The 17,918-nt window shown below is 42.6% G+C and overlaps 1 protein-coding gene across 3 annotated transcripts in view; it reads right to left on the bottom strand.

The window, feature by feature from the left end:
- The window catches only part of SYNE3 (spectrin repeat containing nuclear envelope family member 3), a 66,641-nt gene that overhangs the window by 27,985 nt on the left and 20,738 nt on the right, over nt 1-17,918 (bottom strand). For all 3 annotated transcript variants that reach the window (XM_080344675.1, XM_080344676.1, XM_080344677.1), the window contains exons 2-9: nt 14,445-14,602; nt 11,359-11,531; nt 10,633-10,942; nt 5,431-5,592; nt 4,420-4,764; nt 3,146-3,282; nt 1,096-1,243; nt 156-338 (exon numbers count right to left, since the gene is read on the bottom strand). In XM_080344675.1, coding sequence (XP_080200801.1) covers nt 156-338; nt 1,096-1,243; nt 3,146-3,282; nt 4,420-4,764; nt 5,431-5,592; nt 10,633-10,942; nt 11,359-11,531; nt 14,445-14,588 — 1,602 coding nt within the window. In that variant the 5' untranslated portion in view covers nt 14,589-14,602. The remainder of the gene's footprint in view (nt 1-155; nt 339-1,095; nt 1,244-3,145; nt 3,283-4,419; nt 4,765-5,430; nt 5,593-10,632; nt 10,943-11,358; nt 11,532-14,444; nt 14,603-17,918) is intronic.

Raw genomic sequence — 17,918 nt, 5'->3', positions numbered from 1 at the left:
ATGCAACAGATCACAAATTTATTTGAATATTTGATCAACTTAGAAAAAGGGATTTGGTACAGCTGGTTAGTATTAAATTTATATCTATAAAACTGGCTTAGTAAAAGATTGATCATTGTCACAGGCACAGAGTGTATATGGGTTTTGAAGCTCACCTGGAGTTTGCTCTTGCTTTGCAGCAGACTTTTGTGTAGCATTTCTCTCTCCTTTGAAGCTTCAGCTACTTCTGCCAGGAAAGACACTGCTTTTTTTTCACCAAGGATATTGTTTAGCAAATCTTTCTTCAGCTGTAATGTCACAAACTTCTCTTTGAACTGGGAGCTTTCAGCTAGAGCAGCCTAAGGGAGGAAAATTCTTCCAGTGAAATCATACCAAAAAATAAAAATCATACAACCATATTATTCTCACACAAGTCACACAACCAAAGCGATATGACAAGGTCAGGTAAAACAGCATGCTGGGCCAACAAGGGGTAACATAAGGTACCTGGACAGGGCCCAGTTAAAGGAAAAGTCTTCCTGACAATGTTAGAAGCACCAGGGCTGCATCCATTTTGTGAATAGAAATAGAGGAAAGCTGTACTATGGAAAGAGTTGTCTGTGCAGAGGAGAGGCCTAAACAACCAACAGAAAGGACAGCTTGAATGCTCATCCCGAGGATAAACTCCATCCCTGTTCACAGACACATTTATTCTGGAGATCACAGGGATGACAAAGTAACAAACACCTTCCTGGGCACATGCAGAAATCATGCATTTTAATCCCAAAACTTTATTACTACACACTTCTTAACAGAGTCCACAGACTTCCTATCCAGGAAGATTTGGGCTAATGCTAAACAGCACTACCATCACTGTCAAAGACATTAATTCAGCCTATTCAGTTGACCACTCCAGTTAACCAAACAAAGGGCAGAAAATAAGACATTCTCCTACAGCAAGTTAACTCTTGACCTCCACAGTGTGGGGTTTCCTGCCACACTGGGAAGGCCCTTCCAGCAGTTGCTGCCCTGCAGCTGTATGCAGGCAGCAGCTGGAGAGACTTGGGCAAACACAAACCCCGTATCGGTTTCTGAACTTAGTGACAGGTTTGCTACCTCAATATGAGCCAGCGCTGGCTCTGGAGTCTCCAGAAGCATCTGGACTGATGGCTTCCACTGTTCAAAATCTTGCAGGGGATTTTGGAAGAATCTTCTCAGCTGGGTTTCTGTATCAGTGCTCATTTTAGATGTCTTGCCTATAACACTGCAAGGATAAAGTGACAGCCGAGAGGATTACAAAGAAATCCAAGTCCAAACATCCAATTCATCAAGGCATGAATTAACACAATACTCATGTGTAAACTCTATCCAACACAAAAGCCTCAGTCTTTTTTACTGTCTGAGCCTGGTGTTGCGTACTGACAGCTGCTCTGTCAGTCAGAGACACCCGACAAAACTTTATTTAGACGCCGTAAGACACATTTGTCTCTCGTGCAACTGCGTATCAGAAATTACTTTGCCTTTCTAGCAGCCAGCAGTCTCCCCTTGTATGTGATCTTTCTTGGCCACTATCACCAGCATGATTTAACAAATCATATTATTGGAGCAGTCTCACTGATTGACAGGAGGAACAAGCCAAGAGTATCTAGAATTTAACTGCAGTTGCCTGTTTTACATATGACTTGAGTCTTTGTTCCTTAATATATTAAGAAATTTTTTATCACCCTATGCTACCTATAAAAAGAGGAAAATACATATTTTTTCAGATATAAATTTTTAAAATTTTGCAGAACCACTTGTATTTATGTTAATATATAGGTGATTCTGATAAAAGCTTTTCACATACATGCATAACTATATATGTGTGTATATATAGAGAGACAAAAAAATCAGCACACATTCATTAAATACCCAAGTTTCTCTTACAAAGGCTTATCCAAAATACAGCTGAGTAATAAGGCCTGGCACTGACACACCCCATCCTGCTGCCTCCTGTTTTTCCCAGCTTTCCTGACCTCCCAGTTTGAAGAATCTTATTTGATATGGAAGAATGCAGCTCAGACTGTTCATATGGGAACAGTATCCTGTAAATTTGCAAGACAGGCAGGCAAGAGCAATGTCAGTCAAGATTAATACTGCCTTTCTATAAAACCAGAAAGAACAGTCTTACCTGTCACTGGAATGTTGCGGAGCCAAAGAAAGGCAAGCTCGCAGAGGCCAAAAGCTCCGCAAATAGAAAGTTGTGACATTACATGTCCTTTGCCACTTGCTCTGCTGCCCCTGCCAGGCTCAGCGTGAAGCTGCCAGACTTTGCAAAGAAGCTTTGGAGAGAAGCTGGCGAAAGAGCAGCTGCCATTTTCTACTCAGAGGCAAGTCCCTTGCCTTCTCTACTTCTCTTTCGACACAGTTTACTTGTTAGTTTTTAAACTGAAATCCTTTCCCATAATGACCTATAACCCTTCCAGCAGGATAACACACTGTGCACTGGACCAAGGAAAATCAGCTTGGATACAGGGAAAAAACTGACCTTTTTTCTTTAAAAAAAGATCCTTTCTTCTAGTTTGCAAAATTTGCTGCAGCTCCTTTACTTCCTGATTCCAGGCAGCCTGGAAACGGAAACACTGAAGTGTGGGGAGAGGCTAAACTTTCAGAGTTTCCAACCCCAGGCAAGTTGAAAACAGGAATCATGCATATATGCTGGCAGGAGAAAGGGAATAAACTCTGCCAAATAATTGCTAAGGCTGATGAGTCACTACAGCAAACTCAACAAGGGAGGGCCATAATTCTTCTGAACCATTTACTACTACAGCTCCTGTCCTGATTTTCTAGTTGCTGTCATGAAAGCTAAGCAAAATACATAAATTATTATTATAAAATGCTAAGATCAAATTAGCTGCCAACAACCTAATTTTCTTTCAACCATACACAACATTAATGATGCAAGATCACTCCTTGAAAATGGCCAGCAGCCTACAGCTCCTAGCAAATGGCTAAAATTACAGGTTTACTGAAACGTGGAGGCAGATGTAATTAGCAAAAGCCTTTCTTTCCTACCCGCCACCTAAAATTGGATGGTATATCACTTTTTTCCCAGGCCCTTCTCAATCCTTTTGATGTCCAAGACAGGATTACCCCCACCCCCCGACATAATCAGACTTCCCACTACCTTCGATACTGCTGTACTGCAGACACAACACTATCAATGTGTGGCTGCACATCTTTGGAGAACCGTAGTAGTTCCTTAAGCTGAGCCTTCAGCCTCTCAACCTTGGAGTCTTCGGCAGCCAGAGCTGCTCTCGTTGCCTTAATCATAAAAATAACGAACACATACACATTATGTAGCATCCGGCACACGCAATGAAGAAGATAACACTGTCTCTTAAGGTATTCACAAGTCCCCTTTCTGCTGCCTTTTTTTTTGTGTTTGTAAGGATTACGGACTTTGCTAAAGCAGAAAACATTCTCAGGAAGAGTTTTGTTCCTGCAGGCGCTCTCTCCTCTCCTCACACTGCCCAGATTCTGCAGTGTGAAACACAGCAATGCACAAACAGACCCACTTTCAGTTCACCGATTGAAGTATGTAAGATGAGACGCATTTTTGGAGCAGTCTTAACTGCATCTGTTTGCATGAACAGATCTTTTTCAAAGACTCACATATACAGAATGCTAATTCTAGGGTGATGCAGGTGAACCAAAACAATTAAAAAAACATGCAAATGTAGCTGGATTGAACCAGTCTGTATTTTGTGGATCTTTTTTGCATACGCTTTTCCCCACTAAGCCTGCTGAGTTCTAGGCATACAAATAGCAATGAAAGGTATTTTGATAAGAGATAATAAAGGCAAAACCAGCCCTCAAGGGGAAATGAGCAATAAAGAAACTTATCTACTTCATATGTGACAAACGTTTTGCACTGATTTTTGCGACAGACTGATTTTGGTGTAAATGCTGGATTACCACAAACTGGGACTTCCTAGGAATGACTATGTGTCTTGTTAGTGAAGGAATACAGGTACCCAGCTTACACAGATGAAGGATATAACAGAGACGGTCTTACTAAATACGCCAGAAATATGTGTATTTGTTTGTGTGTGTGTGTATGTATGTATTTGTATACACAGTGAGGCATTATTATTCCTGCTTCTTTTTAAGTAGAGTGAATTGTGGTGTTTGCTCAGTATTGTGGTCTTTTTGCATTTGGTCTCTTTGAACTCAAGACACAAATTCCAACACATCCTTGAATCTTGCTCTCTCTGTGCAGAGTGAGATAAGGTTAGAGTAGTTGATTCTATTGTTGCTATTCACATTTTCCTCTGTTTTATACACATTCACACTCCTCCCTTACCACCTTTAACCAATGGGACAGGCACCTGTTGGATGTAGCTATGCATGTTCAATATATGACTGCTGGTTTTAGGCATACAAAGGGTAACAACTCACATTGCATTTTTTCCACAGAGTTACAAACTCGTCTTCATTCTTTTCCTCTTCCCCAGGGTCCAGGCCACTTTCTAGTCTGTGTAGATCTTTTTTCAGCTCCTGGACTTCTGCTTCTAATTGTCTGGCTTGGGACTCATAGGCACTTTCTGTCTGTTGGATCTTGAGCAATCTCTCCTCCTCCTCACTACTCAGCAGCCTCAACTTCTCCAAGGTCTTTCTTAGCTCTTCGAGTTCATCCTTTATTATCTCAGCTCCAAGTGGGGAAGTATTCTCAATCACCTTTGCACACTGACTTTCAAGGTGCTTCAGTTTCTTTCCATACATCTTAAAGTCTTTGGTAATTTCCTGCAGAAAGAAGTTAAATAAAGATTAGCTACAGGAATGGAAAGTTGGGGAAAAAGTACATCTTCTTTCAAGTGACCAGAAGCCAGCGTTGGTTGTTTGACTGCCTTCTGAGTAATACTATCTGCCACAAATCTGAACATTTTGCCTTGATTTTCAGAAATGTTTGTCACCTGAGGTCCCTGACAAAGGAAATAGGAGCTGCAGGCAGTAAGAAATACTAAATCAGATCCCCAAGAGATTTAACGTTGAACAGTTTAAGCAGTGGCATCAAAATACTGGATACTGTTCTCAAAACTAGTATTTTTATCACCAGCTCTAAACTCTCAACACCTTGAGCCTTCATACTCTATTTGGATCATGTTTACTAAATATCATTAATTTAAACAAGTTCAAAGGTCAGGATTCTCAAAGAATCACAGAACCTCAAAAGATCAGGCTTTAAGAAAAACAAAGCGGACCAGCCTGTTACTCATGCTACACACAGGAGAACACTATGTACTAACAGTTTTAGGACGTGATACAACTGTTCTTCCCTAGCCCATTACAATCACCACCTTAATTTGTTTGTGTAATTCTTAAGTACACCCTTTTGTGGTTTCAGAAACATATATAGGCATGGAGAACACACAATCCTGGCTCCTTGTCAAAATTATATTGTTTAAGGACCTTCAGTGCCTTTAGCTTGTGTTCTGCCGAAGACTTGGTTGCTTCTCCAATGCAGCTGTTTAATTTTTCTGTCGCACCATTCAGCCACGTTTGCAACTGTTTGACATGAAAGCTGTACTCCTCATGTTCCTTGGTTATCTTTGCAAGCAGTTTCACTCTTCTCTGTAACAAGAGACATCAGAAGCCGTGAGGACAGTGCTTATCTGGCTCTTTTTCCTTCACACTGTAACCCAGAATTTATGAACACGAGCCCATTTCCATGAGCCCTGACAGCAGTTCACCTCAAGAAACAGGACATGAAAGGACATAAAAGCTTGTCCCCATCTGGATTGTGCTGCAGGCTCTCAATGACCAGTCTCTAAGGAGACAAACTGCAAGGTCCTCTCAGGTGAATTTCTAGCCTCCCCTTTCCAAAACCTCCCATACTCTCATGAGAGACACAAGACTGTTTCTGGTTTTGACTTTGGGAGACAAGCAGTTATGTTCCTCACACTGGTTAAAAAGAAAGAGGAGCACACAACAGATTGAATTTGCCTGTCAAAATGAGAGTAAGAGAGACTATGCTAGGGGCATGCAAATTATTTCCAAGTGTTCATTACTTCAATTTGCAGTACAGAAAGTGACTGTCAACTTCTAGATATCCTTAAAAATCATATAGCCCAGGAACTTTCATACTTATTCAATCAGCAGATCACAAACTATCCTGTGGTGGTAGTGCAGACCCTGGAAGCAAATTTAAGCCTATGAGAAGCAGGCTTCATTTTCCAGGTTACTGTGTCTGTACCCCATAACCAACAATCCATGATCCCACAAGGGCCCGCATGTCATGAGTTGCTCCCCACCGATCTGGTCTGACAATCCCCACCGCAAGGCAGAGTCACATTTGCTCTGATTATCCTTGTTTATCAGTGGAGGTTTAGACCTTCCTAAGGGAAATTTTACACAAATCCTGAGGAATCCTGGTATTGTTGTTTCACTAATATAATATCCAACCTAAGTATTCTTTTCTACAAAATCAGACTGAGTTTTTCTTGCCCTTCAACAGTTGACATGGAGTGCAATTGAGGTACACTATAGTTGCACTAGAAAAAAAAATCCTTTTGCAATCCATTGCAAATCCTTGCATCCATGCAATCCTTGCATCCAAGGCTGCAGCAGCCTCAAAAGGTTTTGCAGTCTCAGACAACAGGCTGAGTTTAATTTTGCGTAATATGGGGCACATCCTGTGCCTGTGAGCAGAGTGTGATCCCAGCTGTCTGTCCTCCACAGAGGGTGGCAGGGTGGTAGCTGCAATGGTGGGCAGAGTTTCAAAGTCCCCTCTGCATTTCCCTTGTCTCTGTGAGGCTCTGGGCATGTCCCCACACTGGTCAACCTGCCTGAGGTGGCAGTGTGCCATCACCGTCCTGTCAGTCTTTCTCCAGCCATGTCAGCAGAAGGGTGGCATGAGCATCAGTCACCATGGGATCTCTGTTGTGATGTGGAGTACTGCTCCCTGTGGGACCTTGCCCATCACTTTTGGGACAGGTTATGCCCATGGTGCAGTACAAAGCTACCACTATCCAGTCTGTGTTTTTCACACAGCCTCTGCAATCTCTGCTGACCTGTGCAAATCAAGAGTGCCTCTCCTTACATTAGGTGACTTGCTTTGGGACAAAAGAGGGACAGCTAAGGGACAACTGCTTTCCCACAGAGGATGAAATGCTGCCCACTTATTAGGGCAGGACATTTAACAGTACTACCTATGCAAACACGGTTTTGGATTGGACCAAAAAGCGGAATTACGACTGCAGATGCCTGTGGTCAAGGTATATCCAGTAGCACACCTCACTTGTTTGCTAAAACCCCTTGCCTCGATTCTCAAATCTGCAGAGGTGTGTACAGGTTAAACTGTTCTCACCTTGACCTCGAGTTAGGGACTTGAAGAATGCAATCTTACAGCAGTGTAAATGGGCCAAAGATCCAAGTGAAACAAGTCACCCCAAGCTTATTGATTCCAGGGAATTAGGCTAACTTGTTGCACTGACGGAAGTTCCAAAGGGAGCAAGTGGAACTATTATTAAGTTCCTTATGCTAATATATGGAAAGTTAAAAAGGAAGTTGAAATGACGCACCCCTGGCCAGGCTATTCAGCCGAAACAAAGGAGTGCAAAGTTTGGATACTGCTGCTTGTCTGTGAGGATGAGGAAGAGATTCCATGGATCTGGACATGCTGTGCTAGCTGTGAAACAAAAGGCTTACAAAGAGCTGGCTGAGCCCCGCAAAGAGGTTAGGCAGGGAAACCTTCTAATGATGGAAAATACGGTATCGCTTACTTCTGTTAGGCTAGCTGTACAGGGAGGATGGCAGTGTTAAAACCCATCTACATGTGCTCTTGGTTAATGTGAGGAGGCTCTAGGCAAGGACACGGCCCTGGAAAGAGTGAGAGCACCAAGAGGAAACCCATGGGTTGGTCATGGGCTGCAGGGGAAGAGATGTGTCTGGGGAGGACGTGCCCAGCCCTGGGCACTCATGAGGGTGGAGGAGGCACGGGAAACCCTCTCCCCTGAGCTCCCCTGACAGTCAGCAATGAGCCTCCTCTGGAAGGCAACCTAGAGCACATAAAGGAAGTTCCTGCTTTAAATCCCTCTGTGGCACCTCAAGTACAGCTCAAAAAGCTCCTGTAGCCCTTCTTGGTGCTTTTAGGTGCTCTGGGGTACATGAAGGTTGGCATTACAAACATCTAGGTTTCAGTTAACAGAAACAACATGGACTGAAATTCATTTGATGTCCTCAGACATATTTGATATATTTGACTAAAAATTAACATACTGTATATAACTTTTCTTACCATCTTCAGTCATCACTTATGCTAAAACCCAAAACCATCTGTCTCTGCATGTTATTTTACTAGGCAAGGGAAAGCACATAGGAAATGGCTGACACATCTAAAAATATCCATGTTGATGTAATTAAAAGAAAATTATGAGCTTTTAAAATTTAGGAGTGATAAGGACACATGTTAGAACTAAGACAGAAAAAAAAATTCCACCACTTGCTCGTACCAGAGAAGCGATGTCACAGACAACCCATTTAAGAAACACTGTCCAAGAGCTTGCCTTCTGACTGAGCTGGACAACTGCACAGGATCTAAAAATGCTCTTCAAACACAAGTGTGATCTACAAAGGCCAGGGAGCCTCCTCTGGCAGCAGCTCGGGCACGCAGCTGGCATCCGCACGGCACACGCAGCCCGGGCTCTCACCATGCCGGGGCCGGAGCAACCCCCTTACAACTCCGGTATCTCTTTCATTCATTCCTCCCTCCCGCTGGAAGAGGTGGCAGGGTTTCTATAACGAGTGTTTCACTTTCCAACGTGATTCACAAGGTGCTTGTAACCTTGGCATTAGCTAATGAACTCTGCATTTACTTTGGCTGCAAAATTCAAGGCTTCCCAACTCCCTCCTTTGTTCCATACCTCCTGAAAGTGGGATTTCTTAGCTGCATTCTGGTATTTGTAACCAATGCCAAAGAAGAGCTTTCACCAGCGCCTCAATTGGCTGGATACATAAAGACATATTTTATCTAAGTACTATGAGCCACTTCCTGATCTCATTTACACCAGCATGTATCCAAGTCAGTTAGAGAAATTACACTATGTAAAACAGTCTCAGAGAGGTCACATTCTGGCTTTGGGTATTCAAATGATTTGTTTGAAAGAACTGCCTTATTAAAATAGCTAATGGTTATCTCCTGCTCCAAAGCCAAAGACAAATCTTGGTTAGAAGGAAGTGAACAAGAATTTTAAACAGCAATCTAGATAGACAACATTTGAATTCCCAGGAACCTTCTTATTCATAAATCCAGTTGCCTTGTAATGATGAGATCTACCTTTAAAAATAATCAACACTGAGCTGCAAGAGGTGGCTTTACAGCTTCTCTGCAGCAGCTGCAGTTACAGAATTTCCAAATATGCTTCGTTTTTTGGAAGACTTATTAGCAGCAGTTTTATCTTTAAGGGTAAAAAATGTCTGAATTTCATGCTCACAAAAGGTGCCAGCTTTGGTGTTTTTTCCTTGTTTTGGAGTTTTGGTGGGGTGGGGCTTTCTTAAAGTATCTGTAAGAGCAAGCAGAGCAATGGCATGAGCATCCCCATGTTGTTGTTCTTCCAGTGTCACCTAAAGTTAACTGTGTACAACAGCACCCAGGGAGGGAGAGCATACATCACTGTCAGGCTCCAGTTCTGGAGTTTTGGGCTGGGGTGTAAGTGTGGGAACAAATAGAAGGCAACGTTATGACAGAGGTAGATAGCAGAGCCAATGTAATGAAAATTATTTGTATTTGCACCAGGTAATTCAAGCCTATGTGAGACAAAAACTATATTTTAATCTCTAAATGCTTGGGATAGAATTGTCTATATAAATTTCAAATATCTCTTTGAGTATTTCTGTTGATATAGGCTTGAAAGAAACTGAATTCTTCTGCCTGCCTGCAGATGACTGTCCCTCGGCCATGCTACATGCTCCAATCCTGTCTTTACCTGAGTTTTAGAAGGGTAGTTCTGAGACTTATCTGAAATCTTTACTCACGAATAGGGTAAAGAAAATCACTGGCACTGAAAGATGAACTAGGATGTCTTACACCAGCCTATTTAACAACTGTTCAAGCAGGAAGATTAGCATCAGGCAAGGATTAGTATCTGCGTGTAGTGAACATCTTCCAGATACTGGAACTGGCTGTTTGAGCTCAGTGTTGGGCCACAGCTGATTCCCAATCTCTGTGTTTCCCAGTTCTGCAGGCAGGGGTGCAGCTCTGAATCTGGACTAATGCTGCTTCCTCCAACAAGGGTGAACACCCTTGTTCCCTAGCCACAGGAATTGGTACTCTGCTTCTGGTTATACAAGGATCACTAACATGCTGAAAGATGAGGAACAATTCAAACATTATACAAAGATGGCCTAAAGCAATATTCACTAGGTCACAGCAAGCAGCTTGCAGTTACTTTACAACAATATAAATATGAAGTGCGGTGTAAGAGCATCCCGATTAACAGCTTATCTTGGGACATGACAACTGTTGCAAAGAGTCCACTGACTGAAAGAACTGGGTTTCTCAGCTCTGTTTCTTTTTGCAGCCCTGCCAGGTAAGCCCCATCGCTCAAGAAGCAGATAGCAAACGATACCATATGTTGGTGAAATCTGAACACCTCCCACTCTTTATAGGTGTACCTGAGCTTCTTGCTCGATTTCTTGATATTCCACCCTCATTCTCTTCTGAACATTATCATCAACGCTGGGGTCACCTATCCTGCTGAACAAGGATGCAGCTTCCTCTAGTAGCCTTTCCAGCAGGACTGACTGATTTAAGACATCATTCAGCAGAACCTGAGCATGGTTCAGCTGCCACTGCTTCTCCTTCAAGCCAAGCTGCAACTCAATGTCAGGCTCCAAGGTCACCCTCATGTTGTGAATCCATGCGTAAAACTCATCTTGGGCTTTCAGGTACTCACTCCAGTGCAGCCAGACCCACTCAATACGGCTGTTGGGGAGAGCAAGAGAGATGAGTTAGATGAAATTATGATGGGAGCAGTGGATACTGGCAAGCTCAAAAGGCCTTCAAAGCAAAGGACAAGCTTCTCAGCAATTTTAAGCTGCTCTGACTTCAGAGGGTCCAGATTCACTTCCCAGGTCCTCCCTACTCTGAGGAGGAAATGTCCTGTACAAGGTCCCTGTGCCTGGCCAAACTCATCACTCAAGACCATGAGATGGGCTGTCTGTGAAGGCAGAGAGCACGGAGGTCCCACTATCCCTCTCCCCACTCACAGTCCCCCACATGCTCATGAGACTGGGATTAGCAGCAGAGAAAGGCAGGACATACTTCACAAAAGCACCATGTGAGACAACTGCCTCAACACACCAAACACCAGTATCATGCAAAGAGTGCGTCTGTCTTACCTGTGGCAGTGCGTAATGTATATGGCTGTCTCTTCCCACAAGGCTTTAATGTCTTTCAGCTTAGATAGTACCTCATGCTTCTTATCCTCACCGATGATGCGAAGAGCAGCGTCTGCCTTCACAAGAATCAAATCCATTTTGGAGCTGCCTTCTGGTTCCAGTGCACGTATTTTCTATGAAATAAACAAATGAGATTGAAAGCATGAAGAGAAAGCATGCATAATTGTTGCCAATTAAACTTAGTTTTTACCCAGGAATCATGAAGTCCCTGCTGCAAAGCTTCTCCTGAACAGAAAATATGAACTTCAGATTTGTTTATTCTTAAACATCCTAAAGAACTGAACTGAAAACCGTGTAGCAATTGAAAAACATTTTAAGTTAGTTACAAAAACCAGATCACCTTCTCTCAAATATGTGTCTGTGTTTCCATTGCAGTTTTAAAGTCAAAGCAGTGTGTTCCCACATTCCAGTTGTTCTCCCCCACCTGCCAGAGTGTAGAGGTGATCTCCACAGGATACACTGCAATGTCTCAATTTTAAGCTCTACTAAAGAAATCATGAAGCATATTAAAAAGGCTTCCTACTGCAAATAAAAGTTGGCTCAGAACACAAGCCAAGAGAAATTAACTAGTGGAATTTTCTGCCTGCTACCAACTTTTGCTTTGACCCTAAACTGCTGAGCTATGAATTGGTGAAAACGTGTATCTCACACAAATTGGAATGCCAGGAACAGAAAGTTAAGCCATCTAATTTGAAGTATACTCTCTTCCTCTACCCAGACATGGAAAATCAGCACAGCTTCTTTAAAATGTAAGAGATTAATTATGTCCTGATCTGGATGTCAGCTATCAGCATCACTTTATCCAAATTTCTGACACCATCAGATTAGCTTTTCTTGCTGTTCTTCCACAAACTCCTGGCAAACTGCAGGCTCTCAAGTTCGAAGGAAAAGGCTTCTAGAATGAAAACACTGAGAGGTTTAAAATCAGTTTTTGAAAGATAAGGCCCACGGGATTTGCTCAAAAAAATGACATCAGTTAGTGCAAAGGTGAGACAAAAATCACAGGCCTTTGGATTTCCAGTCTCACGTTCTGGGAAAAGATTGTTCTTTTGGCATGTATGCAGCACATCTGCATGTGGTGTACAAACAGGTGTTTGGATGAACTATTGACTATGAAAAGCGCGATTAAAAGAATCCAGGAAAGCAGCACAAAAGGTAGAGCAGAGAAGGAGAATAAAAGCCATAGCTGTCACCCAGCAGAAAAAAAATCAAGAGTAAAGCTGTATTCTGAGCCTGACAATTTTCCAGCAAGTGAAAGTAAAAAACAGCCAGAGAGAAAGCAGTGGCTCTACATGCATTTTTCTTTTTCAAGTCTGTTTTTTAAATGATTGCTACCTTTGGCTGGATTTTCGTTAACAAATTAACAGAAAATAAACCACAGGAAGGAAGCATGAAAAAAAAAGCAAGCCAGATGCAAAAAAGGAACTGAAAAATGATCACTGTATATGAAAACAGCCAACAGGTGAAGCAGCGAGCACATCACAAGGAGACATGAGCTAGAGAGGGAACCAAGCCCAGAAAGGAGGCAGGATGAGGGCGCAGGAGATGGATAAGGTACACACAGGAAGAGAGAACAGACACTTGTTATTCTTTGGAATGATGAACTTCCAAAGTCTGAATTGAAAAATTCTTCTAACATGGCTTCGTGTATGTTATAGACCTCCTCCAAAGTCCACAGAAATCAACAACGAGTACAGGCCATATTAAATCCCCACAAACCTCTAAACCATATATCTTGTTATCTCTGCCAACAATGCACCTGCTTTGCCAAACTACCACTCTCCCTACTCAAGTTCCTGTGTTTTTTACACATTTTTTGAGACTGTACATATCAGTTTCCCAGACAAAAGGAAAGTGTGAAAATAATGTAAGGGCAGAAATACATCCCTGGAGCAAGAGGAGATACTTCAGATTTTCATGACTGACATGCTAATCTAGCCCTCATCCATCACTCCATGGACAGTCTCTGTATTCTGTCAGATGCAAGATCCAGGCTCCAATGATCCACGGTTAAGGAAAAAGGCTGAAGGCATCGCTGTATCATCATGTAAACTACCTCATCCTCCATTTAAACCTGCAATGTTTGGTTTTGGGGTTTTTTTGAGACAGAAGAGGCAGTCCAAACATGAGTAGAAACACAAAAAGAATGAATTTTGGGTAAATAATGATGGGAAAGATTCAGCTATTTCATTTAAAGAATAGTCTAGTTGGAATTAGAGGTAATACAAGTATAAAAATACTTCCAATGTTAATCACAGAAATGCCACCACTCCCTCTAATCATGAACAGTAGAGATGGGCCAAACAGGAGTGTTTCATTCTCTGAGATTATAAGAACAAGATAACATCTAATGAAACTGAAGTTAATGAACATGAAATTACAATAAAAGAGCAGGCACAATCTGCAATGGGATCTCTGTGAGAAGAGTTATATGAGAGATTAAGAACAGAAAAGAATGAAAACTTTTATCTTTTCATTAGACAGATTATCAAGGGAAGCTGTAAACCCTCTTGTCATCGGGGTTTACAGAACAGAACAAGAGGATTACTCTAGAACAGCCCATTACTAGGACACTGCAATCTTTCTGTATCAGTGCCAGAGTCCTGGAGGAGACAAAACATTAATGTGATCTGATCCTCTCATACTACATGCTGGACTTCTGCAAATGGCTATCTGGTTATTTCAAGCAGTGACCCAATTGTTTCAGGTTTGACCATACTCATAGGAAAGTGTAAACATTTTAACCTGCCAAACCTGTTGCTGGTTTTCCAAATCAACCTGAAAAGCCCGGAAGCCTGTGACATAAAATTGCCATCCTCTTTTTCTACAATGTCTGTAAACAATCTGCAGATGGAAAAATGAGAATGGATACTGATGTAAACCCATCCACACAGGACCAATATTCCAGCAAGCAGGGGTAGCTGATAGTTTCCTAACAGAAAACTCCAGAGCTCACAGCAATAACTTCTGTTCACAACAGCAGCAGTGACAGTCACCTCTGAACTGGTACATCACTTTTCCCTTACCTCAGTCTCTCTCAGTCTGGCTTCTAGGGCAGATCGAGGTCCCTTGGTGTTGTCATTGATCCTCAGTCTCTCTTGGATGGCCTTCATCCAGGCTTCTGCATTCTCCACGCTGCTGTCAAATTCATCCTGTAGCTGCTGAGTCATTGCATTTGAAGAAGCTGAAAGGATAAAAAACAGGGAAGTGAGTAGATCTTGGTTAAGATCTGGACAGGAATGAATCCAAAGCAATCTAAAGGAGCACGAGAGAAAAGCCAATGATGTTGTGGCTTTCCTTTTTAATGATAATATCAAAAAATGCAGCAATATCGCGATTCGGTCAAGCACAGAGAACACATTCACGCTGCTGCTTTCCCGAATGAAAATATACCAGGAAACAAAAAGAAGGTGGGGAACTGTGGGAGGCTCCATTACAGTAAACAGATTTAATTCAAAGTTTTCAAATGAGATTAATCTGGTGTTTGTGCTGTATTACAGATTGGCTACAACAATCACAAACACTTTCTGTCTCTTCCCAGAGCTCAGGCAGCACAAAATGCTCTTTATGCCCTTCCCAAGCACTTTAGCACATGCTTAAGTTAGGGGTATATAAACCCTTTAAAGCTGGTGAGATCAGGATCAGGTTCCTAGGCCTTCAGTTAACTTGTTCTGCTGAGACCATGGAGAAGTCATCTGAAGGCACGTGCAGCAAGTGTGGGATATACAGACACAATGGGAATTGGCCAGCAGCTGCCAAGACAAACCACTCATGAGCCGTCGAACGGCAATATCAACAGTGATGGATTTCTCCTTTTGACACCTTTTCTATTCCATGCCAGGCTCCAAGCTTCTCATTTTCCCCTCCCTCTCTCTTGTTGTCGCTTCCCAGTCAGCAGGTGGGTATGATGGCTGGTTGCTCTGTTGATATGCTCTTGTGTCTTCTCTGTTCAGAGCACAAGCTCTCTGCTGCCCAAATGGCCTCCTTTGTGTCTATACAACAGGGCAGAGCCATCCTGCACTTGCCCTCAGCCACTGTCCTGCTCAACTGGACTAATAAGGATGAACCACAACAAAAAGCCATGTAGGTCAGCTCCACTGAAGTGAACAGAGCGATAGCCATTGACATTAAATGGTTTTGAACCACATCCTACAGCCACTGCCAGCCAAGCAGTCGCTGTCTCTTGTAAATTAAAACATTCTTCCTCTTTGTTATTCATCACTGAAATATTTTTGCAGCACAAAGTTTGAGGCTTAATTACTGAACCCAAGTTTGTGGCACAGAATTCAGTCCCATAGCAGATCCCTCAGTTTCCATGAGAAGATCAATGTTTTACAGAAGAAAGTGCTTGGTGCAAGAGGCAGAGCATGGCTTTGGTGAGGCTGGACCAGTGGTGTTCTGGAACCACTTTAACTTTCAGCAGCTTATTCTTTACATGGGAGAGTCATCCTGCTTCTGCCCACTGGCAAAAGCTTCCCACCATCCTGCTGAGGTTCTTGCACAAAGTAAAATGATTTGTGCTATATTAGATGTCCCCCCTACTACCTCACAATTAATTTTCTTGCACTTTAGACCAGAGCAATAAAGATATTAGTGTTGGCCACACTGATGTCCAGCAACAGAAACAGCCTAAATTGTTGCTTCCCAGCCTTCAGTAGGGTTTATGCTCAACAGGTCCCAGACCAGAGGGATAGAACTGTGCCCACAGAGCAGCTCCCGCCCTCCCTGCGGGGATCAGTGGAGCAGAGGACGGGTCAGACCTCCCCGCGCAGATCAGAGGAGCTGCATTTGCACAGAAAAGGGAATTCCTCCCTAAATGGGAGATGCCAGCCCAGACAGAATCCAAAGCTGTAAGTCTCAGAGCTAGAGGGTAGTTTTTAAAAGTATGACCTCCCCTGGAAAAGATTAAAGAACAGGATGTACTGGATTTAGTAAGAGTTGTGTAGCACGGAACAGCTACTCCCTCTCTCAAGTATACAAAATATGACAGAATATATAATTAAAGCTAAAATCACTGACTTATATCGCAAGAGTCCTAGGGATGAAGCCAGCTAAAGGAGTAATATTATTTTCAGGGGACTGCAAGATAGCTGTGTCCTTCTCCAATTATGACTGGTCCAGAACTGGCATTTCCGAACTATAATAAACCAACCCTCAGAAAAGAGCACGCATCTCTTTGCAGCTGACTGATCACTTAATTTTCACATTAACATTTCTAATTATATCAGGCAGAAGTAGAAGGACTGTCCCCTACAAGATAAATACATACATTTCTGGGCAAATAGTTTCTGAATGTGTGAGTGTAAACTGTGGCAATTCCATTTATGCTATTGAGAAACAAAAACTCATGGTACATTTGCTGGATAGACTGATGAGGAGTGGCATTCATTTCCTAGAAGAGGTTTCTATTCCTGGCAACATCCATATCATGTTTAAAACTGGCTTCAGGACTTCAGTCACGGAGTAGCCAATACAGAACATTACGTTACCCTAGTCTCATTTCTTACAAAAAGTAGAGGGCAATCAAATATGGTTAGGAAGCCGTGGAAAACCTACTGTAATCTAACATGAAGAAAACCCCACTCACACTCTTCCCTCATGCTGCTTTCCGAGCACAAGGATTTTCTGTCCAAAACTCCCAGATACACAGACTTGCACCCCACACATTGGCATTCCACATATGCAGCCAGTGCGGAAAGCCATGAAAAATGTTATTTCAATATTAGGCTCAGCCATTTGCAAAGGAAGAGAAACACTTTGTTACTCCAAATGCCTGCATAACTTTGTTGACTGATTTTGACCAAGTAATTCCTACACTGAGCACCATAAAGATAATTAAGTTTAGCACAGAGGGATTTCATGGTAACCTGAACTACCTGACATGGTTCTGGGCTACCCTGGAGATTGACTGAGTCCTGCCCTTCCTTCCACCCTCCTGGTGGGCAGCCAGATCCTGTCTGGAGCAAGCTGTTACAGTATCTTGGCAACCTTTTATTCTGTAACCCACTCACCCTTCCCAGGCCTTAAAGGCATAGAATCATAGAATATCTAGAGTTGGATGGGACCCATGAGGGTCATGGAGTCCAGCTCCCTGCTCCTCACAGGAATACCTAAAACTAAACCTTATGGCTAAGAGTGTGGGTTGATATCTGCAAGAAAAATTATGTTTTCTGATTTATTTTCTGCTCGGGAAGAAGAGCTGTTATCTGAAATTTAGCACTATCTGTAATTTCTTTGCAAACGCTCCTAAAGCTGGGATAAGTGATTATTGGATATTTTAATGAATCAACAGTATTTACCCCATTTCTGCTGCATCACCGGGACTAAATGATTGAGAAATACTTCTGGATATGAAACACAGGCCTCTCATCAGTACCAGATATTTCTGGAGATGTAGCATCTCTTGGGACAGACCTGTTCAGCTGTGCAAAGCCAGTGTTCATGGACCAACCTGTACCAGCAGCAGCCCACTAGGGCCACCTGTAGCTCAGTGTGACAGC

Source organism: Nesoenas mayeri, assembly GCF_963082525.1.
Source record: "Nesoenas mayeri genome assembly, chromosome: 5".
Lineage (NCBI taxonomy): Eukaryota > Metazoa > Chordata > Aves > Columbiformes > Columbidae > Nesoenas > Nesoenas mayeri.
The sequence above is the reverse complement of the archived record's forward strand: the minus strand, read 5'-3'. Positions and strand labels throughout refer to the sequence as shown.